The 21775-nt window shown below is 39.3% G+C and overlaps 1 protein-coding gene across 1 annotated transcript in view; it reads left to right on the top strand.

Moving 5' to 3' along the window:
* The window catches only part of LOC140166983 (tenascin-X-like), an 85455-nt gene that overhangs the window by 32779 nt on the left and 30901 nt on the right, over positions 1–21775 (top strand). The window contains exons 25-40 of the mRNA XM_072190464.1: positions 6383–6542; positions 7353–7490; positions 8700–8884; positions 9438–9543; positions 10370–10503; positions 11167–11302; positions 12896–13198; positions 13747–14007; positions 14411–14571; positions 14892–15018; positions 15433–15714; positions 16177–16497; positions 17018–17281; positions 17939–18250; positions 18932–19093; positions 19395–19499. Coding sequence (XP_072046565.1) covers positions 6383–6542; positions 7353–7490; positions 8700–8884; positions 9438–9543; positions 10370–10503; positions 11167–11302; positions 12896–13198; positions 13747–14007; positions 14411–14571; positions 14892–15018; positions 15433–15714; positions 16177–16497; positions 17018–17281; positions 17939–18250; positions 18932–19093; positions 19395–19499 — 3157 coding nt within the window. The remainder of the gene's footprint in view (positions 1–6382; positions 6543–7352; positions 7491–8699; positions 8885–9437; positions 9544–10369; positions 10504–11166; positions 11303–12895; positions 13199–13746; positions 14008–14410; positions 14572–14891; positions 15019–15432; positions 15715–16176; positions 16498–17017; positions 17282–17938; positions 18251–18931; positions 19094–19394; positions 19500–21775) is intronic.

The following is a 21775-nucleotide window of genomic DNA, read 5'->3' as shown; positions in this document are numbered from 1 at the left end:
AGGCTGGGATAGTTAATCTATAGTGTAGGCTGATATTCAGTGAGCTGATCCAGGCTGGTATAGTTAATCTATAGTATAGGCTGATATTCAGTGAGCTGATCCAGGCTGGGATAGTTAATCTATAGTGTAGGCTGATATTCAGGGAGCTGATCCAGGCTGGGATAGTTAATCTATAGTGTAGGCTGATATTCAGGAGCTGATCCAGGCTGTGATATTTAATCTATAGTGTAGGCTGATATTCAGTGAGCTGATCCAGGCTGGTATAGTTAATCTATAGTGTAGGCTGATATTCAGTGAGCTGATCCAGGCTGGGATAGTTAATCTATAGTGAAGGCTGATATTCAGTGAGCTGATCCAGGCTGGTATAGTTAATCTATAGTGTAGGCTGATATTCAGTGAGCTGATCCAGGCTGGTATAGTTAATCTATAGTGTAGGCTGATATTCAGTGAGCTGATCCAGGCTGGGATAGTTAATCTATAGTATAGGCTGATATTCAGGGAGCTGATCCAGGTTGGGATAGTTAATCTATAGTGTAGGCTGATATTCAGTGAGCTGATCCAGGCTGGGATAGTTAATCTATAGTGTAGGCTGATATTCAGTGAGCTGATCCAGGCTGGGATAGTTAATCTATAGTGTAGGCTGATATTCAGTGAGCTGATCCAGGCTGGGATAGTTAATCTATAGTGTAGGCTGATATTCAGTGAGCTGATCCAGGCTGGGATAGTTAATCTATAGTATAGGCTGATATTCAGTGAGCTGATCCAGGCTAGTATAGTTAATCTATAGTGTAGGCTGATATTCAGTGAGCTGATCCAGGCTGGGATAGTTAATCTATAGTGAAGGCTGATATTCAGTGAGCTGATCCAGGCTGGTATAGTTAATCTATAGTGTAGGCTGATATTCAGTGAGCTGATCCAGGCTGGTATAGTTAATCTATAGTATAGGCTGATATTCAGAGAGCTGATCCAGGCTGGTATAGTTAATCTATAGTGAAGGCTGATATTCAGGGAGCTGATCCAGGCTGGGATAGTTAATCTATAGTATAGGCTGATATTCAGTGAGCTGATCCAGGCTGGTATAGTTAATCTATAGTATAGGCTGATATTCAGGGAGCTGATCCAGGCTGGTATAGTTAATTTATAGTGTAGGCTGATATTCAGTGAGCTGATCCAGGCTGGTATAGTTAATCTATAGTGTAGGCTGATATTCAGTGAGCTGATCCAGGCTGGGATAGTTAATCTATAGTATAGGCTGATATTCAGTGAGCTGATCCAGGCTAGTATAGTTAATCTATAGTGTAGGCTGATATTCAGTGAGCTGATCCAGGCTGGGATAGTTAATCTATAGTGAAGGCTGATATTCAGTGAGCTGATCCAGGCTGGTATAGTTAATCTATAGTGTAGGCTGATATTCAGTGAGCTGATCCAGGCTGGTATAGTTAATCTATAGTATAGGCTGATATTCAGGGAGCTGATCCAGGCTGGTATAGTTAATCTATAGTGAAGGCTGATATTCAGGAAGCTGATCCAGGCTGGGATAGTTAATCTATAGTATAGGCTGATATTCAGTGAGCTGATCCAGGCTGGTATAGTTAATCTATAGTATAGGCTGATATTCAGGGAGCTGATCCAGGCTGGTATAGTTAATCTATAGTATAGGCTGATATTCAGGGAGCTGATCCAGGCTGGTATAGTTAATCTATAGTGTAGGCTGATATTCAGTGAGCTGATCCAGGCTGGTATAGTTAATCTATAGTGTAGGCTGATATTCAGGGAGCTGATCCAGGCTGTGATAGTTAATCTATAGTGTAGGCTGATATTCAGGGAGCTGATCCAGGCTGGTATAGTTAATCTATAGTGTAGGCTGATATTCAGGGAGCTGATCCAGGCTGGTATAGTTAATCTATAGTGTAGGCTGATATTCAGGGAGCTGATCCAGGCTGGGATAGTTAATTTATAGTGTAGGCTGATATTCAGTGAGCTGATCCAGGCTGGTATAGTTAATCTATAGTGTAGGCTGATATTCAGGAAGCTGATCCAGGCTGTGATAGTTAATCTATAGTATAGGCTGATATTCAGTGAGCTGATCCAGGCTGGTATAGTTAATCTATAGTATAGGCTGATATTCAGGAGCTGATCCAGGCTGGTATAGTTAATCTATAGTATAGGCTGATATTCAGGAGCTGATCCAGGCTGGTATAGTTAATCTATAGTGTAGGCTGATATTCAGTGAGCTGATCCAGGCTGGTATAGTTAATCTATAGTGTAGGCTGATATTCAGGGAGCTGATCCAGGCTGTGATAGTTAATCTATAGTGTAGGCTGATATTCAGGGATCCAGGCTGGTATAGTTAATCTATAGTGTAGGCTGATATTCAGGGAGCTGATCCAGGCTGGTATAGTTAATCTATAGTGTAGGCTGATATTCAGGGAGCTGATCCAGGCTGGGATAGTTAATTTATAGTGTAGGCTGATATTCAGTGAGCTGATCCAGGCTGGTATAGTTAATATATAGTGTAGGCTGATATTCAGGGAGCTGATCCAGGCTGTGATAGTTAATCTATAGTGTAGGCTGATATTCAGAGCTGATCCAGGCTGTGATAGTTAATCTATAGTGTAGGCTGATATTCAGGGAGCTGATCCAGGCTGGATAGTTAATCTATAGTGTAGGCTGATATTCAGGGAGCTGATCCAGGCTGTGATAGTTAATCTATAGTGTAGGCTGATATTCAGGGAGCTGATCCAGGCTGTGATAGTTAATCTATAGTGTAGGCTGATATTCAGGGAGCTGATCCAGGCTGGTATAGTTAATCTATAGTGTAGGCTGATATTCAGGGAGCTGATCCAGGCTGTGATAGTTAATCTATAGTGTAGGCTGATTAGGGTGATCCAGGCTGGGATAGTTAATTTATAGTGTAGGCTGATATTCAGTGAGCTGATCCAGGCTGGTATAGTTAATCTATAGTGTAGGCTGATATTCAGGGAGCTGATCCAGGCTGTGATAGTTAATCTATAGTGTAGGCTGATATTCAGGGATCCAGGCTGGTATAGTTAATCTATAGTGTAGGCTGATATTCAGGGAGCTGATCCAGGCTGTGATAGTTAATCTATAGTGTAGGCTGATATTCAGTGAGCTGATCCAGGCTGGGATAGTTAATCTATAGTGTAGGCTGATATTCAGGGAGCTGATCCAGGCTGGGATAGTTAATCTATAGTGTAGGCTGATATTCAGGGAGCTGATCCAGGCTGGGATAGTTAATTTATAGTGTAGGCTGATATTCAGGCAGCTGCTTCAGGCTGGTATAGTTAATCTATAGTGTAGGCTGATATTCAGGGAGCTGATCCAGGCTGGGATAGTTAATCTATAGTATAGGCTGATATTCAGGGAGCTGATCCAGGCTGGTATAGTTAATCTATAGTATAGGCTGATATTAGCTGATCCAGGCTGGGATAGTTAATCTATAGTGTAGGCTGATATTCAGTGAGCTGATCCAGGCTGGTATAGTTAATCTATAGTGTAGGCTGATATTCAGGGAGCTGATCCAGGCTGGTATAGTTAATCTATAGTGTAGGCTGATATTCAGGGAGCTGATCCAGGCTGGGATAGTTAATCTATAGTATAGGCTGATATTCAGGGAGCTGATCCAGGCTGGTATAGTTAATCTATAGTATAGGCTGATATTCAGGGAGCTGATCCAGGCTGGGATAGTTAATCTATAGTGTAGGCTGATATTCAGTGAGCTGATCCAGGCTGGTATAGTTAATCTATAGTGTAGGCTGATATTCAGGGAGCTGATCCAGGCTGTGATAGTTAATCTATAGTGTAGGCTGATATTCAGGGAGCTGATCCAGGCTGTGATAGTTAATCTATAGTGTAGGCTGATATTCAGTGAGCTGATCCAGGCTGGTATAGTTAATCTATAGTGTAGGCTGATATTCAGGGGGCTGATCCAGGCTGGGATAGTTAATCTATAGTGTAGGCTGATATTCAGGGAGCTGATCCAGGCTGTGATAGTTAATCTATAGTGTAGGCTGATATTCAGGGAGCTGATCCAGGTTGGGATAGTTAATCTATAGTGTAGGCTGATATTCAGTGAGCTGATCCAGGTTGGGATAGTTAATCTATAGTGTAGGCTGATATTCAGGGAGCTGATCCAGGCTGTGATAGTTAATCTATAGTGTAGGCTGATATTCAGGGAGCTGATCCAGGCTGTGATAGTTAATCTATAGTGTAGGCTGATATTCAGTGAGCTGATCCAGGCTGGGATAGTTAATCTATAGTATAGGCTGATATTCAGTGAGCTGATCCAGGCTAGTATAGTTAATCTATAGTGTAGGCTGATATTCAGTGAGCTGATCCAGGCTGGGATAGTTAATCTATAGTGAAGGCTGATATTCAGTGAGCTGATCCAGGCTGGTATAGTTAATCTATAGTGTAGGCTGATATTCAGTGAGCTGATCCAGGCTGGTATAGTTAATCTATAGTATAGGCTGATATTCAGGGAGCTGATCCAGGCTGGTATAGTTAATCTATAGTGAAGGCTGATATTCAGGGAGCTGATCCAGGCTGGGATAGTTAATCTATAGTATAGGCTGATATTCAGTGAGCTGATCCAGGCTGGTATAGTTAATCTATAGTATAGGCTGATATTCAGTGAGCTGATCCAGGCTGGTATAGTTAATCTATAGTGTAGGCTGATATTCAGTGAGCTGATCCAGGCTGGTATAGTTAATCTATAGTATAGGCTGATATTCAGTGAGCTGATCCATGTTGGGATAGTTAATCTATAGTGTAGGCTGATATTCAGTGAGCTGATCCAGGCTGTGATAGTTAATCTATAGTGTAGGCTGATATTCAGGGAGCTGATCCAGGCTGTGATAGTTAATCTATAGTATAGGCTGATTAGGGTAATGCACCTGTTTGGCATCTGATATTCAGTGAGCTGATCCAGGCTGGGATAGTTAATCTATAGTGTAGGCTGATTAGGGTAATGCACCTGTTTGGCATCTGATATTCAGTGAGCTGATCCAGGCTGGGATAGTTAATCTATAGTATAGGCTGATTAGGGTAATGCACCTGTTTGGCATCTGATATTCAGTGAGCTGATCCAGGCTGTGATAGTTAATCTATAGTGTAGGCTGATTAGGGTAATGCACCTGTTTGGCATCTGATATTCAGTGAGCTGATCCAGGCTGTGATAGTTAATCTATAGTGTAGGCTGATTAGGGTAATGCACCTGTTTGGCATCTGATATTCAGTGAGCTGATCCAGGCTGGGATAGTTAATCTATAGTATAGGCTGATTAGGGTAATGCACCTGTTTGGCATCTGATATTCAGTGAGCTGATCCAGGCTGTGATAGTTAATCTATAGTATAGGTTGATTAGGGTAAGACACCTGTTTGCCATCTGATATTCAGGGAGCTGATCCAGGCTGTGATAGTTAATCTATAGTGTAGGCTAATTAGGGTAATGCACCTGTTTGGCATCTGATATTCAGGGAGCTGATCCAGGCTGTGATAGTTAATCTATAGTGTAGGCTGATTAGGGTAATGCACCTGTTTGGCATCTGATATTCAGGGAGCTGATCCAGGCTGTGATAGTTAATCTATAGTGTAGGCTGATTAGGGTAATGCACCTGTTTGGCATCTGATATTCAGTGAGCTGATCCAGGCTGGGATAGTTAATCTATAGTATAGGCTGATTAGGGTAATGCACCTGTTTGGCATCTGATATTCAGTGAGCTGATCCAGGCTGTGATAGTTAATCTATAGTGTAGGCTGATATTCAGTGAGCTGATCCAGGCTGTGATAGTTAATCTATAGTATAGGCTGATATTCAGGGAGCTGATCCAGGCTGTGATAGTTAATCTATATAGTGTACCTGTGTGCCATCTGATATTCAGGGAGCTGATCCAGGCTGTGATAGTTAATCTATAGTATAGGCTGATATTCAGGGAGCTGATCCAGGCTGTGATAGTTAATCTATAGTGTAGGCTGATTAGGGTAATGCACCTGTTTGGCATCTGATATGCAGCCAGCTGATCCAGGCTGTGATAGTTAATCTATAGTGTAGGCTGATTAGGGTAATGCACCTGTTTGGCATCTGATATTCAGGGAGCTGATCCAGGCTGTGATAGTTAATCTATAGTGTAGGCTGATTAGGGTAATGCACCTGTTTGGCATCTGATATTCAGGGAGCTGATCCAGGCTGTGATAGTTAATCTATAGTGTAGGCTGATTAGGGTAATGCACCTGTTTGCCATCTGATATTCAGGGAGCTGATCCAGGCTGTGATAGTTAATCTATAGTATAGGTTGATTAGGGTAAGACACCTGTTTGCAGTCTATTTTTGACAGCTTTTTTCTTATTTTAACACCATCAGTTCATTGACAATTATAATGGTAACTGGGCTACTGGACAACCTGACAATGGAGGTGGTAATGAGGATTGTGCAATCATGTGGCAGATACCAAGTCAAGAAAATAACTGGGGTGATGTGAGCTGCAGCCAAGAACAGGCTTTTATCTGCAAGAAACAGAAAGGTAATTCATTGTTTACCTGGGATGGGGTGAGTGAATAGCGTGTGTGTGTTAGTGGTTTGGTGGGCAAGAGGGTGTGCAAGCAAGCGAGTGTGTATATCTAATCTCCTTGAATGCAGACATTTTTATGAAACTTGACATCCCACCAAACTGAGACATTTTTGCTACCGCGTACTGTTTTCGGCAGTCTAGTATGTGAATAAGCTACAAAAAAAACCCTCATCTATAAGAGATATGAAAGTCGGTCCTGGTTGAAATTGTGTATAATTTGCATAAAATGTGTGTAAAGTTTCGATTTCCAACGTACCCTGTTAAGTGATCAAAATCAGGAAAAAACTTGTCCGCATTCAATGGTCCCGTATAGACTCTCTGTTTAGTGGTGAATACCTGTAGGGGTGGGTTTATGACATTATGCATGGCTTAATTGTGCACATGTTTGAGCTAGTGGGTCAGTTAGTCAGTTAACCAGGTAAGGTAGTGAGTAAATGAACAAGTTAGTGGTGTGGAAAAGCCATGGAAAAATTTAATTGCCCAAATTTATGAAAAAAATAATATCTTCTTTACCTTACTATTGGAAATATTTGGCACTAAAACATGTATTTATGAGAGTAAAACAAAATTTACGAATAATTTGTAGCATAAAGAAGTTTTTCATAAAAAACAAATGATAAAATTATACATGATTTAGGCATGGCAAATTCTATGGGATTGAAAGTCATGGAATATCATAGTAAACTGTTATTTGAAATTATGCAAAAATCCTGCCGATATCATCACTTTTGTTATATTGTTTTCTCACCCCTTCTCTTGCAGCGAATCCTGGTGTGAATTACCCAGTACAGCCATCAGCGACGGCAGGACACGCCTTCACCCAGCTGGTACCAGGACAGTGTTATACTATTACTGTGGATTCAGATGAGTATTCCGCTCAAAGTGAACAACAACGTACAGGTAGGAAATGATGAATCAGATGTTTTTGCTGTTTTTATCATTTTTTTGTGCTAGCTTGAACCATTGATTATTTTCATCTCTCTGTTTGATATATTGTTGGTTAGTATGGTGTGCAGTGGTTATCATCATTTGTTCATTTGTGTACATTTGTATTTATGTTTGTTTTTCTTTTTGGACCCTTCTGTGGGCTTTGAAATTAACATACTTTGACCTTGTGCAAAAATGCAAAGTTTTAATGACTGAAAATTTTAGAAGGTCCTGTTTTTGGCTTTATGATGTGGTACAGCCAGTATTTAACATCATCAGATCCAATAATCAGATCTTGCATACTACTCAAATCTGTAGGTTTTGTGATCTTTGTGACAGCAGGTGAAGTTACTTCAACATTTTAGGCCCAATCAAAAAAAAAGTTGTTCTTCCTTGGGACCGTGTATAAACAAAATAATGTCAGTTCAACCTGGTACATTCCCTAGGTATTATTATACGATTCTTTGTTTCTTGTTTCGCTTGCTTTTACTATTTTGCCAGTTTTGCCAATAAAAATTGATTAAACAGAGTTGCTGAATTTCCGTCGCATCGCTAAATATCTTGATCAGGACACAAACATCATGTCGTTCGCTGTCTCATTCTGTCACGCCTGGACTATGGCAATGCACTCCTGTATGGAGCCAAATCAAAGGACCTGGACCGTTTACAATCTCTCCTAAACAAAGCCGCTAAACTTATTTTCTGTGCTGACAGACGTGATAGCCCATCACCTCTCCTGGACACTCTACACTGGCTGCCCATATGGAGCGCATCAAATTCAAGATATGCATGTATGTTTTTAAATGTCTTCAGGGTAATGCACCAGTTTATCTCACAAACTTTCTCACTCATAAACTCAAACCTGCTACAGGACCTATGACACGTTCTTCTTCTGATACTACTCTTCTCACCGCTCATGTCGGGAAAAATCGCATTGGAGATAAATCATTTTATGTTTCGGCACCCACACTCTGGAACAGCCTCCCAAGAACCATCAGGGACGCATGCACACTGCCTAGTTTCAAGAAGGTGTTGAAGTCTCATTTTTATCCATCATATTGACTCTGTTTTTGTTATTGCTTTGTTTTTACGGCGCTTTGATCAAGTTGGAAAGGCGCCCTATTAAATGTTGTTTATGTATGTATGTATGTATGAATTTGATTTCCATGGGGTTTTTTTCAGACCCTGATCTAGTCAGTGGTATAACTCTAGAGGAGGTATCTCCAGCTTATGCACGCCTATCATGGACGCTACCTAACGGCATACATGATGGCTTTTATGTCAGCTATGTAGTCAAGGATAGTGGAGAAGATCCAACTCATTATCCATACAGGCTACTCAAAGGTGTTGAAGGGGTGAAACTGTGGGTATGTGTACTGTATTATCGCTAATTAACACCCCTCTCCAATCCCTGCCATTTTGTCCAATTGAAATGTTGCTAAAATGCTGAAATACCTTTTTTTTTTCATTGATAGATCTAGACACATCATTTTAAAATAAACCCAGACCTGATTAGTGGAACTTGTTACCAGTGGTCTTTCTCTCTGAATTATGCTGGCTGGATAGTCCTACCTAGATTGGGTCACATACACGCAATCATGCTTATGAATACCTTCATCTCAGAATGTTGTAGATCAGCCTTCAATACAAATCAAATCTATGTGTTGCATCTCAACTTTGTTATCCCTGTTATTTGTGTAAAAGTGTTAACTTTTGCATGTTCAATTTGTCAAGTTTCACCGATTTTGGACTACATTGCTTGTTATGTAATTTTGAGTTTTCATACATAGACCTATGCATAAAAGATCATATTCACACATTTTTATTTTCACAGTTGTGTTGAGTATCAAAAGCGCAAACATTAATGTTTGGCCAACATTTTTAGTTTGACAGTACCTTCATGGGTTTTTTGTTTCACAGGACCTTGAGCCTGACACAGACTATGTTATAATCATTTATACTGTAGCAAGTTATGGAGATTGCGATGAACTGACTAGCTTAGCTCAAGAATTTGAATTTAGTACAAGTAAGTATTTTGCATTTTTTCTGATGAATGGAATGGGTGTATAGATATACATCTATCTTTCTTTCGTCCCATTGTGACCTGGGGACAAATGGTGTTTTTTTATTTTTATTTTACTGCTAAAAGCAGACGGGTACACAAATAGCAATGCTAATCTTAAAGGCCCATTCAGTGATACCAGTGAGAGTGTAAAAATCAAGATTTGGCAAAAAATGATGAAGACAGTAGTATTGACAAAAGTTGAAGTCCCATTCAAATACAAATTTTAAATGTTATTTCTAATAAATTTTGGGTGTGTCAGTAAACAAAGTTTGTTGTACATTGTATCTGATCCAGAAAATGCACACACTTGTAGAAATGTACATCTTTCTTTCTTTTTGCCCATTGTGTCCTGGGGTCAAAAGTTTTTTTTTTTAAATTTTGATTTTACTGTTAAAAGCAGAAGGGTACCCAAATAGCAATGCTAATTTTAAAGGCCCATTCAGTCGGTTGACAGTAGCAATCGTTCATCATGAAGTGTTGACAAAGGCAACAGTGTTTGCTGAAACATATAAAAGTAAGTGCATTTCTGGATCAGATACAACAAACTTTGTTTACTGAGTTTACTCCACCTATCCTGAGGAATATGTCCAACTGTATATTTGTGTGTGTTTTATACCCAGTGCAATTTTGCATAAATATTTAAATCAATTATTGTTTTTGTGTGTATTTTTATACTGTAAGAATTATTGTATGTGATGTGGCCTACGGGCCATGATTTGGCAATAAAATAATATCAATAAAAAAATCAAAGTGTCCTCATTTGTTTGTTTATTCTCTCTCAATTCAGTTGATCTGCAACCTGGAACTGTCTACCTGAAAGACAAAGACACTGATAGTATCACTGTTACATGGGGCATGGCAACAAATACAAATACTCTGGTTGGATACCAATTATTCCTTTGTCCTGATAGTTGTGATGATGTAAGTATAGCACAAAGACTCTGACAGTGTTAAATGAACTTAAATTAGACTTAAAATGTCGATAAACAATAATGAAATCCTGGTGATACCTATGCTTATTTCCCCTACCCAATAATAATATGCCCCTTGCTCATTTAAGAGCAAAGCAAAGATGCAATTAAGTTTAAAGTTATGGACACACTTTTTTTCTTTTATTGGACTTAATTTGAATTATTCACAGAATAATAAATGTTTGTTGAGAAATATTTAAACTTTACTTTCACAAAACTAATAAAGTTATAAAGACAAGTATGAGAGTATATTGAGTTATTGATAACACATTTTGTTTTAGACACCGGTCCAATTTACAATGCAGCACATCATTGCATTCAGTTACAAGGGCTCATTGCATCAGAAAAGATGCAGTATTGAAAGTTGCCCTTTGGTCCATTCAACTCTCACTAAGCATGCAGAATATACTCTACAGTAGGTCAGGCCTACTACATCTTTTCTTGCATGATGAGCCATCAAGACCAAACACACTTTGGATCTGTTGTGTCAAATAAAATGTGCAACCTATAACTTTGAGTTTTGTAAGAAACTATTCTATTCATTCTAAAAAGTCTCTGGGGACTTAGGAATTTTGGACCCTTTATCTAAATTACGTTTTCTCTGAATCCATAGCCTATTGTATTTGGACCAGACATAACTAAATATATGTTTGATGGCCTGGTGCCTGGCAGAGAGTACTCCATCAGATTCCAAGTCTTACGTACAGGTGGCAACAATGATGCTATGCAACTAATTGTTACCAGGACATGTAAGTATCTCCCGTACACACCCCACACCCCACACACACCCCATCCCCACCCCTACATACAGGTGGTAACAATGATGCTATGCAACTAATTCTTACCAGGACAAGTAAGTATCTCCCGTACACACCCCCACACCCCACACACACCCCATCCCCACCCCTACATACAGGTGGTAACAATGATGCTATGCAACTAATTGTTACCAGGACATAAGTATCTCCTGTATACACCCCACACCCCACACACACCCCATCCCCACCCCTACATACAGGTGGTAACAATGATGCTATGCAACTAATTGTTACCAGGACATGTAAGTATCTCCTGTATACACCCCACACCCCACACACACCCCATCCCCACCCCTACATACAGGTGGTAACAATGATGCTATGCAACTAATTGTTACCAGGACATGTAAGTATCTCCCGCACACACCCCACACCCCACACACACACCCCATCCCCACCCCTACATACAGGTGGTAACAATGATGCTATGCAACTAATTGTTACCAGGACATGTAAGTATCTCCCGCACACACCCCACACCCCACACACACCCCATCCCCACCCCTACATACAGGTGGTAACAATGATGCTATGCAACTAATTGTTACCAGGACATGTAAGTATCTCCCGTACACACCCCACACACACCCCATCCCCACCCCTACATACAGGTGGTAACAATGATGTTATGCAACTAATTGCTACCAGGACATGTAAGTATCGCCCGTACACACACATTGGTCCCACAATTAAGGTGTAGACAAAGACACACACCCACACACCCCAACCTACCCCCACACACCCCACCCGACCCCTACATACAGGTGGTAACAACCCACCCCCTCCCACACACACACACCTTTCCCCTACATGCAGGTGGTAACAATGACGCTATGCAACTGATTGTTCCCTACAGAATAAATGATAGGGATTCTTGTTTTTACTATCCTCTATAGTAAAAACTCAAATTCCTATTTTTTATTCTAATTCCTAGTCTGTTTTACCTGAAACCATAAGTGCCTGTCATGGTTATCAAAACTTGCCTTATTCTAAAATGAATGAAACATGTTTGCAATTTCACTTGTCTGTACTGGGGTCGCGTTTACGCTAGGCCTGTGCCTGCAATGCACTTTTTCTTCATCGGTAAGTGTAACATCAAATGCATGATGATAGGCACCCGTCAAGTTGCGCATGTACAAAGGATTAGGAACACAACTTCAAAAACACCAGTGCAAAATATGTACAGTGCGATGTTTTCAGACTTGAAAGCATTGAGGGATGGCGAGATGGCTGGATCTGTCTGAAGAAGGTTCCAGTCCTTGGCTGTTCTCTGGAAGAAAGATTGCAGGTAGCTGGAATCTGGAATCATGGCCTCTAGTGTTTGTCACAGATTGGGTAAGGTACTGGTTCCATTGGATATCCACACTATGTGTGTGTATCTCGACAAGTGGTCCTCAGAAGGCAGGTGCTAGTGTTAATTTATTCCCTGTTTTTAATTAGATTCACTTATTAGTAGAACAAAAATGATCTCCTCTGAATGTTCATTTATATCACATAATTTTATCTCAACTATTTTATACATAGCACCACTGGGTGTCCAAAACTTTGAAGCAGAGAGTTTCCCTAATCTAATCATGTTCACCTGGGAAGCGCCCCCTGGTGGCGATTATGACCAATATGTGCTTTGGTATTCCACCTGTAACTGTCTGCAACCAGGCGAGAATGACTTGCAATATGAGGTGATTGATAGCTACGCATTGACATACTATCTGTGGGTGGATGTACCAAATACCATTGTGTTTGCTTCCTTGTCAGCGAGATCACAAGTAGAATGTCCAAGTGAGCCAAGTGATAGTATCCCTGCCTTCATTTATGGCACAGAAGCAGGTTAGTCGAATCTAATATATTGCCTAATGCTCCTAAAGTGCAAAACAGTCATGTGTGCTGGTGATATATCATTAGTGTGTAAAAGAAAAAATGTTGTAGATTTACAATTATAGCCATTATGTCAGTTTATTTTGGAAAAATACATAAAATTTAGTCTTAACAATAAGCTAAATTAAGTGAAGTCTTAGCAATAGGTTAAATTCAATGAAGCCTAGACAATGGGCTAAATTTAATGAAGTCTTAACAATAGGCTAACTTGAATGAAGTCTTAAAAATCCTATGGGATTGTTGTGATGGATTAGAAACTCATGATTGGCTCATGTATGATTAGTTTTAAAAAAAAAGTTTAGGACCTACAGGATCTTTGGGAAATCAAACCCAGTTCAAGGGGAGATTGTCCAGATGTAAAGATGTAATGATGGACTTTCTTTGTTGTTGTTTTGGGTTTTGTTGTTGTTGTTGATTCGATGTATAGTTTATTTCGTAAGACTTAATTAAATGAGAATGCATCGCATACTGCATTAAAAAAACCTTTTTTTTTCTTGCAGCTAATTTAATTTTGGCACCTTTGGAAATCTTCATTATCAGAAAAGGTAGCGACTCAATACTGCTATCCTGGGGACAAGTTGCAGGCGAGAATGTTTTATACACATTATCTTGGTACCCGGAATCGGATGAGTCAAATCTTAAGGAACGAATCACCAAGAACACAAGATGGTTGATCCAAGGACTTGCTGCAAACGCTTCCTATTACATCAATGTGGAGTATGCCAATTTACAATCGTCCAATGATGGATTGTTCACAACCAGTAAGTACAAATGTATACATCAATATGGCTTCCATAAGGAAAAAGTAGATCAACCAAATCTCTAATAATTGTCCTACTGCAGATTTCAGAAAAATTGCTGAACTGATTTTTAAAAATAATATTTTTTTTATTGAAGGCTTTCCATGGGATACATTGGACTATTCCAATTGAAATTTGCCAGGTGAAATCCATATACATCCCTGTGGAAGTCATGGCCACCCACACAGGGAGTGTAAATATCAAATATAGACATCCGCCATTTGGGTAACCCCATTTAAAATTTACACCCCCTGTGTGGGAGATTAAGGTCACATCTTTCATAAGGGATGTATGGATTTCAACTAGAACAGCCCATTGAGTCACTCACCTTAATGTATTCATTTTGTTTGTTTAATATTGCCAGCGATTTCTCCCCCAATGGGCCTTCCTGCAAATCCAGATTTCATCACACCAACCAGTGCATTATTGGAATGGAATGTAGATGGTACCGGCTTGACTGACAGCTATCTAGTGTACTATGAACCATGGAATGAGCTTCAATATAAATGTGCTGCACAGATAGTAGTATGTATTTATATTGCTTCACTATTTAAGCAGTGTATTTTTAACAAATAAAAAAGGCTACGCCCTGTGCCATCTAAGAATTCCTTCTTTTTAGGGATTTGTTACCCCTTTTTCCTTTTGTTCTTAACATGGGAAAACCTCAAAACCTTTTCTCTAGGATAAAATTGACTTTTAATACCTATGTTTGTGGGCTGTTGCCCTTATAAAGCAGTGTGATTTGTGTTTAAAGTGTGATTGTTCAATGAACTATTTTGCTTTGCTACTTTCAAAAGATCACTAAAATGTAAAACTGAATATTTATATTATTTGTATTATATTAGTACTTTGAGGATGGCCTTTTTACAGAAGAGACAGAGGCTAAATTGACCTACTTGGACCCCGGCGTGCAATACAGAGCAAGGGTGTTTGGTCAGAATAAAGATCCTGCAGTGGAGACATTTGTTACAGGTAAGGCTAAAGTAATATTCGGCTTATATTTTAGGGTTAGGGCTTACGATTAGAACTATACTTTGCTTCACCTTAAGTTTGGTAATGACATAGGTGCTCACTTCCCTGTACATCTAGTCTGCAGAGCGTATAAAACTGCATACATATGTAGTATACTTACAGTGCAACCTCAAACCTCAAAAGCACTGAGGTCACCGGGCAAGGTCACTACCAAACTTGAAGGGAAACAAAGTATAGTGTTAGGATTAAGAGATTATGATTAAAGTTATGGTTCAGCTGACAATCACAATTCTTTACACGCTGGCCATAGGTTTCAACAGGAAAAGTCCCAAGTTTGCAGATGTTTTCTCAAAAATTCGAGAGCTTTGATTTATTAATTATCAATATATGAATGTATTGTGATTTCTTCAACAGATTCCATTCCATTTGGCGAATGCCAAACTGTTGGCGTATACTCCACATGCATTGTGGCAGTCTGGGATTCAGTCATAGCCCCTACCAATGTGTACGGGTACCGTCGCACTGTCAGAGTCGATGCAACCGATGAAGTCCACGGCGTGCAAGAGTTCACACCATCAGATCATCCATACGTGACATTTGGGAACTTATGGCCTGGGACACAATACGAGGTGTGCTGTGAAGTGCTTCAAATCAATATTCCAATACCAGTGGAGACTTGCATCCCACAAGTAACAGGTATTAACTACCAAATTTTTCTTCCTTCTTAGTTAAGGGGGGGGACACTCATTTTTAATTTTGGTAGAGGTGTACAGTGGCTTCTGAACTGAGATTTCTACATATTTGTTGGTCTAGTGAATACAAATCATAGGCTTTGGACCTACGAAATGTATATATTTTCCAGATTTGAGCTGTGGAGTTGAATTTTAGGAGTTTTACTCATAATGAAGCTAAATAAGTAGAGCATGATTCCCAAATGTGGGTCTTCTGAACTGACAGAGAACCTGAAAAGGGGACCTTGACCACTGCACACAGTTCTGAAATTAACAGCTCATTTGTGTCATAATAGTTCATTATTTATTTATTTATTTATTTATTCATGTATTAATTCATTCATTTATTCATTCATTTGTCTTATTTAAGTTCTGTTTTTTGTTAGCTTGTTGATCTATTTTGTGTGTGTTTGTTCAATCTTATTAGCACCACAAGGTACATTCACCGTGTCCATCCGGGATGAAGATCTCCGGGGGTTCTGTGTTTACTGGGACGGACCTCTCACAAACTTCGACAACTATGTGATCAAAATCCAAAATGAAGACGGCGTTGTCGTCTATCCACCTGTAGGAGTTGCCACGTTACCCGCGGGAGATCCTCAATATGAAGCGTTACCACCGGAACATACATACCAGTGTATCGACTCCTTATTGCCGGGGAATACATACACGGTTAAAGTTGGCACGTGGGTAGATGGAGTTCCCGAGCCGCAGTTTAGTGATAGATTTGAAATAGAAGCGACCACAGGTAAGTTTGTCAAAATCAAATCAAAACTTTATTTCCAAATTCACAACATACAGGTGAGTTTCAAATCATTGTTAATTCAGCAAACTAATGAATACCATATTACTATAAACCATCCCTATAGATGTCTCATCTCAAGTTGAGAGTAACGCCATTTTAGATTTTACATTGATACCACATGACTCTAATCAGTGCACAATTGACACCATTATTTTTATTTTTATTAGAATTTAATGAGTTTTGTTCAACATAATTCGGAGAAATTGACGGATAATACAGGTTTACCCATAGTTGGTTTACCTAAAGCTCTTGCCCAGGCCACTAGTTAGCTCAATTATTACATGAGAACAAATAGGAATTGCGCTGTGGCTCAAACTCACATTGCCACGTACACACCAATGCACAGGAGTGACAGTTGAATGCCTTACTAATTTAGGTAACTTGACTGATAATACCGTAGTTTTTTTAATGCCTAATTGTAACCACAATAAAAAATGGCGTTTCTTTTTATCAATACTCATAGAGAGCCTGAATCCGTTAAAAATACTTATAGAAACTCAAGAGAAAAATGAGCTACCTCTTCAATGGGGGGCTATTGATGAACCTGGCGTTGGGAATCCTCAATATACAGTATCATGGTACAAACAAGGTTCCACCGGTCTACCAGACACTTTTGGAACTACAAATACACGCTACATTATTACTGGGCTTGAGGCAGGTAATGGGTACTTCATCAGTGTGCTATATATGGACCAGGAATCAGAAAACAGCGGATTTTTCTATACTGGTGAGTATTATGATAATTTATATTTACAAGTTAATAACTGCTTATTGCTTGTTGAGAGAGAAATTGGACAAAATAATGCACACACGCTGAGATTTTGATGCATCTAATGCTTAAGTCCAGCTAGATAGGTACATCTTTTAACCAATCTATGAACAAAGAATCTATAAATGAAGTGTATAAAGCAAATACATACTGCCTCCATTCGAGTGTCTGGTTTAAAATTATGATCCGGCAGTGACTGTGATTTACAACTATGTTAGGCCTATAGCTTTAACCAGAACCTGTCATGGCAATATGTATATTATGCACAGCCAAGTGATTAATATCGTCTGGTAAAATCAAACGAAATTTGTTTATGTGGTTCAGGTTTATGACAAAAAGTAAATCATAACAAATTGATGAGTGAATTATGCTGCAGGTTTATTACAAAAAGTAAATAAATTATTATTGAGAAGTGGATTATGTGCTTTTTTACAAAACGTAAATCCTAACAAATTAAGTAGTGTATTATGTGCTTCATGTTATGACAAAAAGTACATCATAACAAATTGAGGAGTGAATTATGTGCTTAATGAATTGAAATCTATGGTGTTGTAATAATATTCATAAAAAACCTTAAATTGATTCACAACGTTTTGTGTCTTCTAAATCAAATAGTTCCATGTCCACCTGAAAACCTTGCAGCAATTAACAACGCCAACTTCCCCAGATCAGGAACGCGATTCTCGCTATCCTGGGATCCACCTACTGATGGCGCATATGAGGGTTTCCGTATTTCGGTCACTGATCCGGACAGCAGCACCAACGAGAAAGTGGAAGCTGTTGTTGTGCCAGAAGACACGCTTAGCTATACAGTGGTTGGGTTAAATGTGAATCAAGCATATACATTCTGTGTTGAAACCATTGTTGGATTTGATATGTTACCAAATGATACATCAAGTGAACCGGTACCAATTCAAGGATCAACAGGTGAGTATCATGTACCGGTATTGTCATAATCCTTCAGAGATTATCTTATGTATGTACATGTATTGTCATAATCCTTCAGAGATTGCCACTGAACTGGTTATCTTGATTGGTAGGATGAGCAAGGTGAAATCATATTGAGTTTTTTATTTACAGCTTTGTTCCTATTTAGAAATGGTTCAACAATGCTGTCATAAAAAGACTGTAAACAATAACTGTAGGTTGCACAAACTTAACATCTCTGTGATTCATGGGACCAGACAAATAGTTTGAAATGTAATTGGATTAAAAAACAATTGTGCCCCACGCTGGTACAATTATGTGGGGTCAATTTGGGTATTTTGTTGAGTTGCCAACTTTTACTCAAAAATGCCAAACTCATCTAGATAGATACATTATGTGAAATAGTCTGTGCCAATTTACGTATTTATTTGGCAATTCCTGTTAAAATCCCTACACCCCCTGTGGAACACATCTCCCACACAGGGAGTGTAGATTTCAAATGGAGTCACCATTTAGATAGCACAATTTGAATTTAAGGTCATGTCTTCCATAGGGTGTATAGATTACAACTGGAATAGTCCATTTGTTTAAAGCCTAGTGGTAGCACATTATGTGGAGGCAATTTTATTTACTGAAATCATTCAATATTCAATGACTGCTTATTATTTATTTCCATTGCAGACGACCTAGGACCATTAGTTATTGAAATCAGTGGTCGTGATATGGATCGTTTCCTCGTCAGCTGGGGCGCCATCAACAACCCATCAGAACAGGAGACGCAATATGTTATCACAGCTAAGACAGAAGCTGGAGCTATTGCTGCTTCTGATCTTGTATCAATTGGTAGGTCGCATTGTTATTATTCTTGGGGGGGTACTCATATACTATTATGTGTTGCCATGAATAACATTGTTTCATTCATGTTTTTATAAGTCATTGTTGTTGATGTTTTTGTTGTTGTTGATCATGCACAAGTCAATAGTTTTAGTTGATATTCTTATTGTTTCTCACATGGTTGGTGTTAATGCTGCTGTTTTTGTCTAAATTCTATTGGACTTATCTTATATGACATGTCTAAAACAAATTCTTTGTCTAAAAATTGCTCTTTTATAAGTTTCTAATTCTATTTAATTTTTGTTTTCAGGTGAACCTACAAATAGCCTTCTCTTTCCATTAAATTCTGGTATCAAGTATAACATACAAGTCCAGATTGAAGACAGAGAATCAGATGTTGTTTGCATGTACACAAGTAAGCCATTTCTTAAATTCCTTTCTATGTTTCCTCTTTTAATATTAGTATACGTCACTATGGAAAACACGCAAAACGTAATACCCTAGCCTTGTGTTGTACAAGTCCAGAAATTTACTCACGTTTTAGACGTTTCATCTTCCGTGCGGAAGATTTTATCAGTAATAAGCTTTTCATTTTAGCTGATATTTCATAGTCTGTTTACTATTATAAAAAAGTGGCGTATAATCAATTTGCCACTATGGAAAACGATACGCCAAATTTAATTAATTATTAATTATCTAATTTTGACTGCTTAGCAAAATGAAAGAGAATTCGTTAAAATTATATGTGCTCAATTTTCAAAATTACCAAAAATGCAATACGCCACTATGGAATGAAGCCGACAAATTCATAAATTTGTTTTATGCTGCCATGGCAAGTCTCTTTCTTGTCTTTACAAAACCATTTATGTGAATTTTTTGGTGCCTTCCGAGTCATCTCTTTATAGCTTGATGTTGTAGTTACACTTGTTATACCCGCATGCGAAGCATGGACGGGTATATTGCCATCCTATGGTTTCTTCTCCTCCTTCTCCTTCTCCTTCTCCTTCTCCTATCAAACACATCATTCTGTCAAGGCTATCGCTAAAACTACAAGGGCCCCAGGGCCCATATGTGGTACACTTATGGGCCCTACCCGTAGAAGTGCCTTTTGCCCATCTTGGCCCCAGAGGTCAAAGGTCACGGGCCCCAGGGGCCCGAATGTAAAAACACAAACCATGCCGTTTCTCATCAAATGTAGATGTGCCTTTTGCCCATTTTGGCCCCAGATGTGCAAGGCTGGGGGCCCCAGGGGCCCTAATGTTAAAACAAAGGGCCGGCCGTTTCTCAGCAAATAAAGTAGCTACAGGGTTCAGATTTGGTACACAGACAGGTCTTTTAGTATTATATTGTCATATGTATATATAACCCCCATGTGTCACATAATATGGGCCCCAGGGCCCCAATGCTAAAACGTAGGGCCGGCCGTTACTCAGTAAATAAAGCAGCTACAATGCCCAGCTACAATGCCCAGCTTGAGTCTACTGATAGCACTTGAGAATCATACTTTAACATATGTACATGAGCCCCATAAGTCATATATATTGGGCCCCAGGGCCCCAAATGTTAAAAAACAAAGGGCCGGCAGTTTCTCATCATATAAAGCAGCTTTATGGCTCAGAGTTTGTACACAGATTGCACCTGAGAAGTACATTGTTATATGTACATATGAGCCCCATATATCACATAATATTGGCCCCAGGGCCCCAAACGCTAAAACATAGGGCCGGCCGTTACTCATTAAATAAAGCAGCTACAATGCCCAGCTTGAGTCTACTGATAGCACTTTGGAATCATACTTTAACATATGTACATGAGCCCCATAAGTCATATATATTGGGCCCCAGGGCCCCAAATGTTAAAGCAAAGGGCCGGCCGTTTCTCATCATATAAAGCAGCTTTATGGCTCAGAGTTTGTACACAGATTGCACCTGAGAATTACATTGTTATATGTACATATGAGCCCCATATATCACATAATATTGGCCCCAGGGCCCCAAACGCTAAAACATAGGGCCGGCCATTACTCAGTAAATAAAGTAGCTACGGTGGCCAGCTTGACTCTACTGATAGCACTAGAGAATTATATTTCAACATAATTATGTACATGGGCCTCATAAGTCAAATATTATGGGCCCCAGGGCCCCAAATGTTAAAACAAAGGGCGTGCCGTTTCTCATCAAAGAAAGCAGCTTCCGGGCTCAAAATATGTACACAGATAGCACCTGTGAATTATATTGTTACTAACACCCACACACCCATCCACCCCACACACACGTAGGACTAAACAGACTGATCGTATTATATCACAATTGGAAATACCAGCGTGAAGCGTTAAGGCTGTTCCAGTTAAATTACATACCCATTGGCTGTTCCATTTAATTTACATACTCCCTCTGAAATGGCCCCAAAAAGGCTGTTCCATTTAATTTACATACTCCCTCTGAAATGGCTGTTCCATTTAATTTACATAAGTTTCCCCTAATCATATTGCATAGCCTCACTGTGAGTAAGAGATACTGACAACAGCAACCTATGGAGAGTAAGAGAGACGACTCCCCTGGGAGGGGACTTTGTACAATTTCTTTATTTTAAGTGTTACGACAGTGCAACCTACATTCAATTAAAGCTTGTGACTTGGACTTTCACTTTTTACACATTTTCTGCCCAATTGGGCGACTTTTTACAATTTCT

This window comes from Amphiura filiformis, chromosome 12, assembly GCF_039555335.1.
Source record: "Amphiura filiformis chromosome 12, Afil_fr2py, whole genome shotgun sequence".
Taxonomy (NCBI): Eukaryota; Metazoa; Echinodermata; class Ophiuroidea; order Amphilepidida; family Amphiuridae; genus Amphiura; species Amphiura filiformis.
The sequence above is the reverse complement of the archived record's forward strand: the minus strand, read 5'-3'. Positions and strand labels throughout refer to the sequence as shown.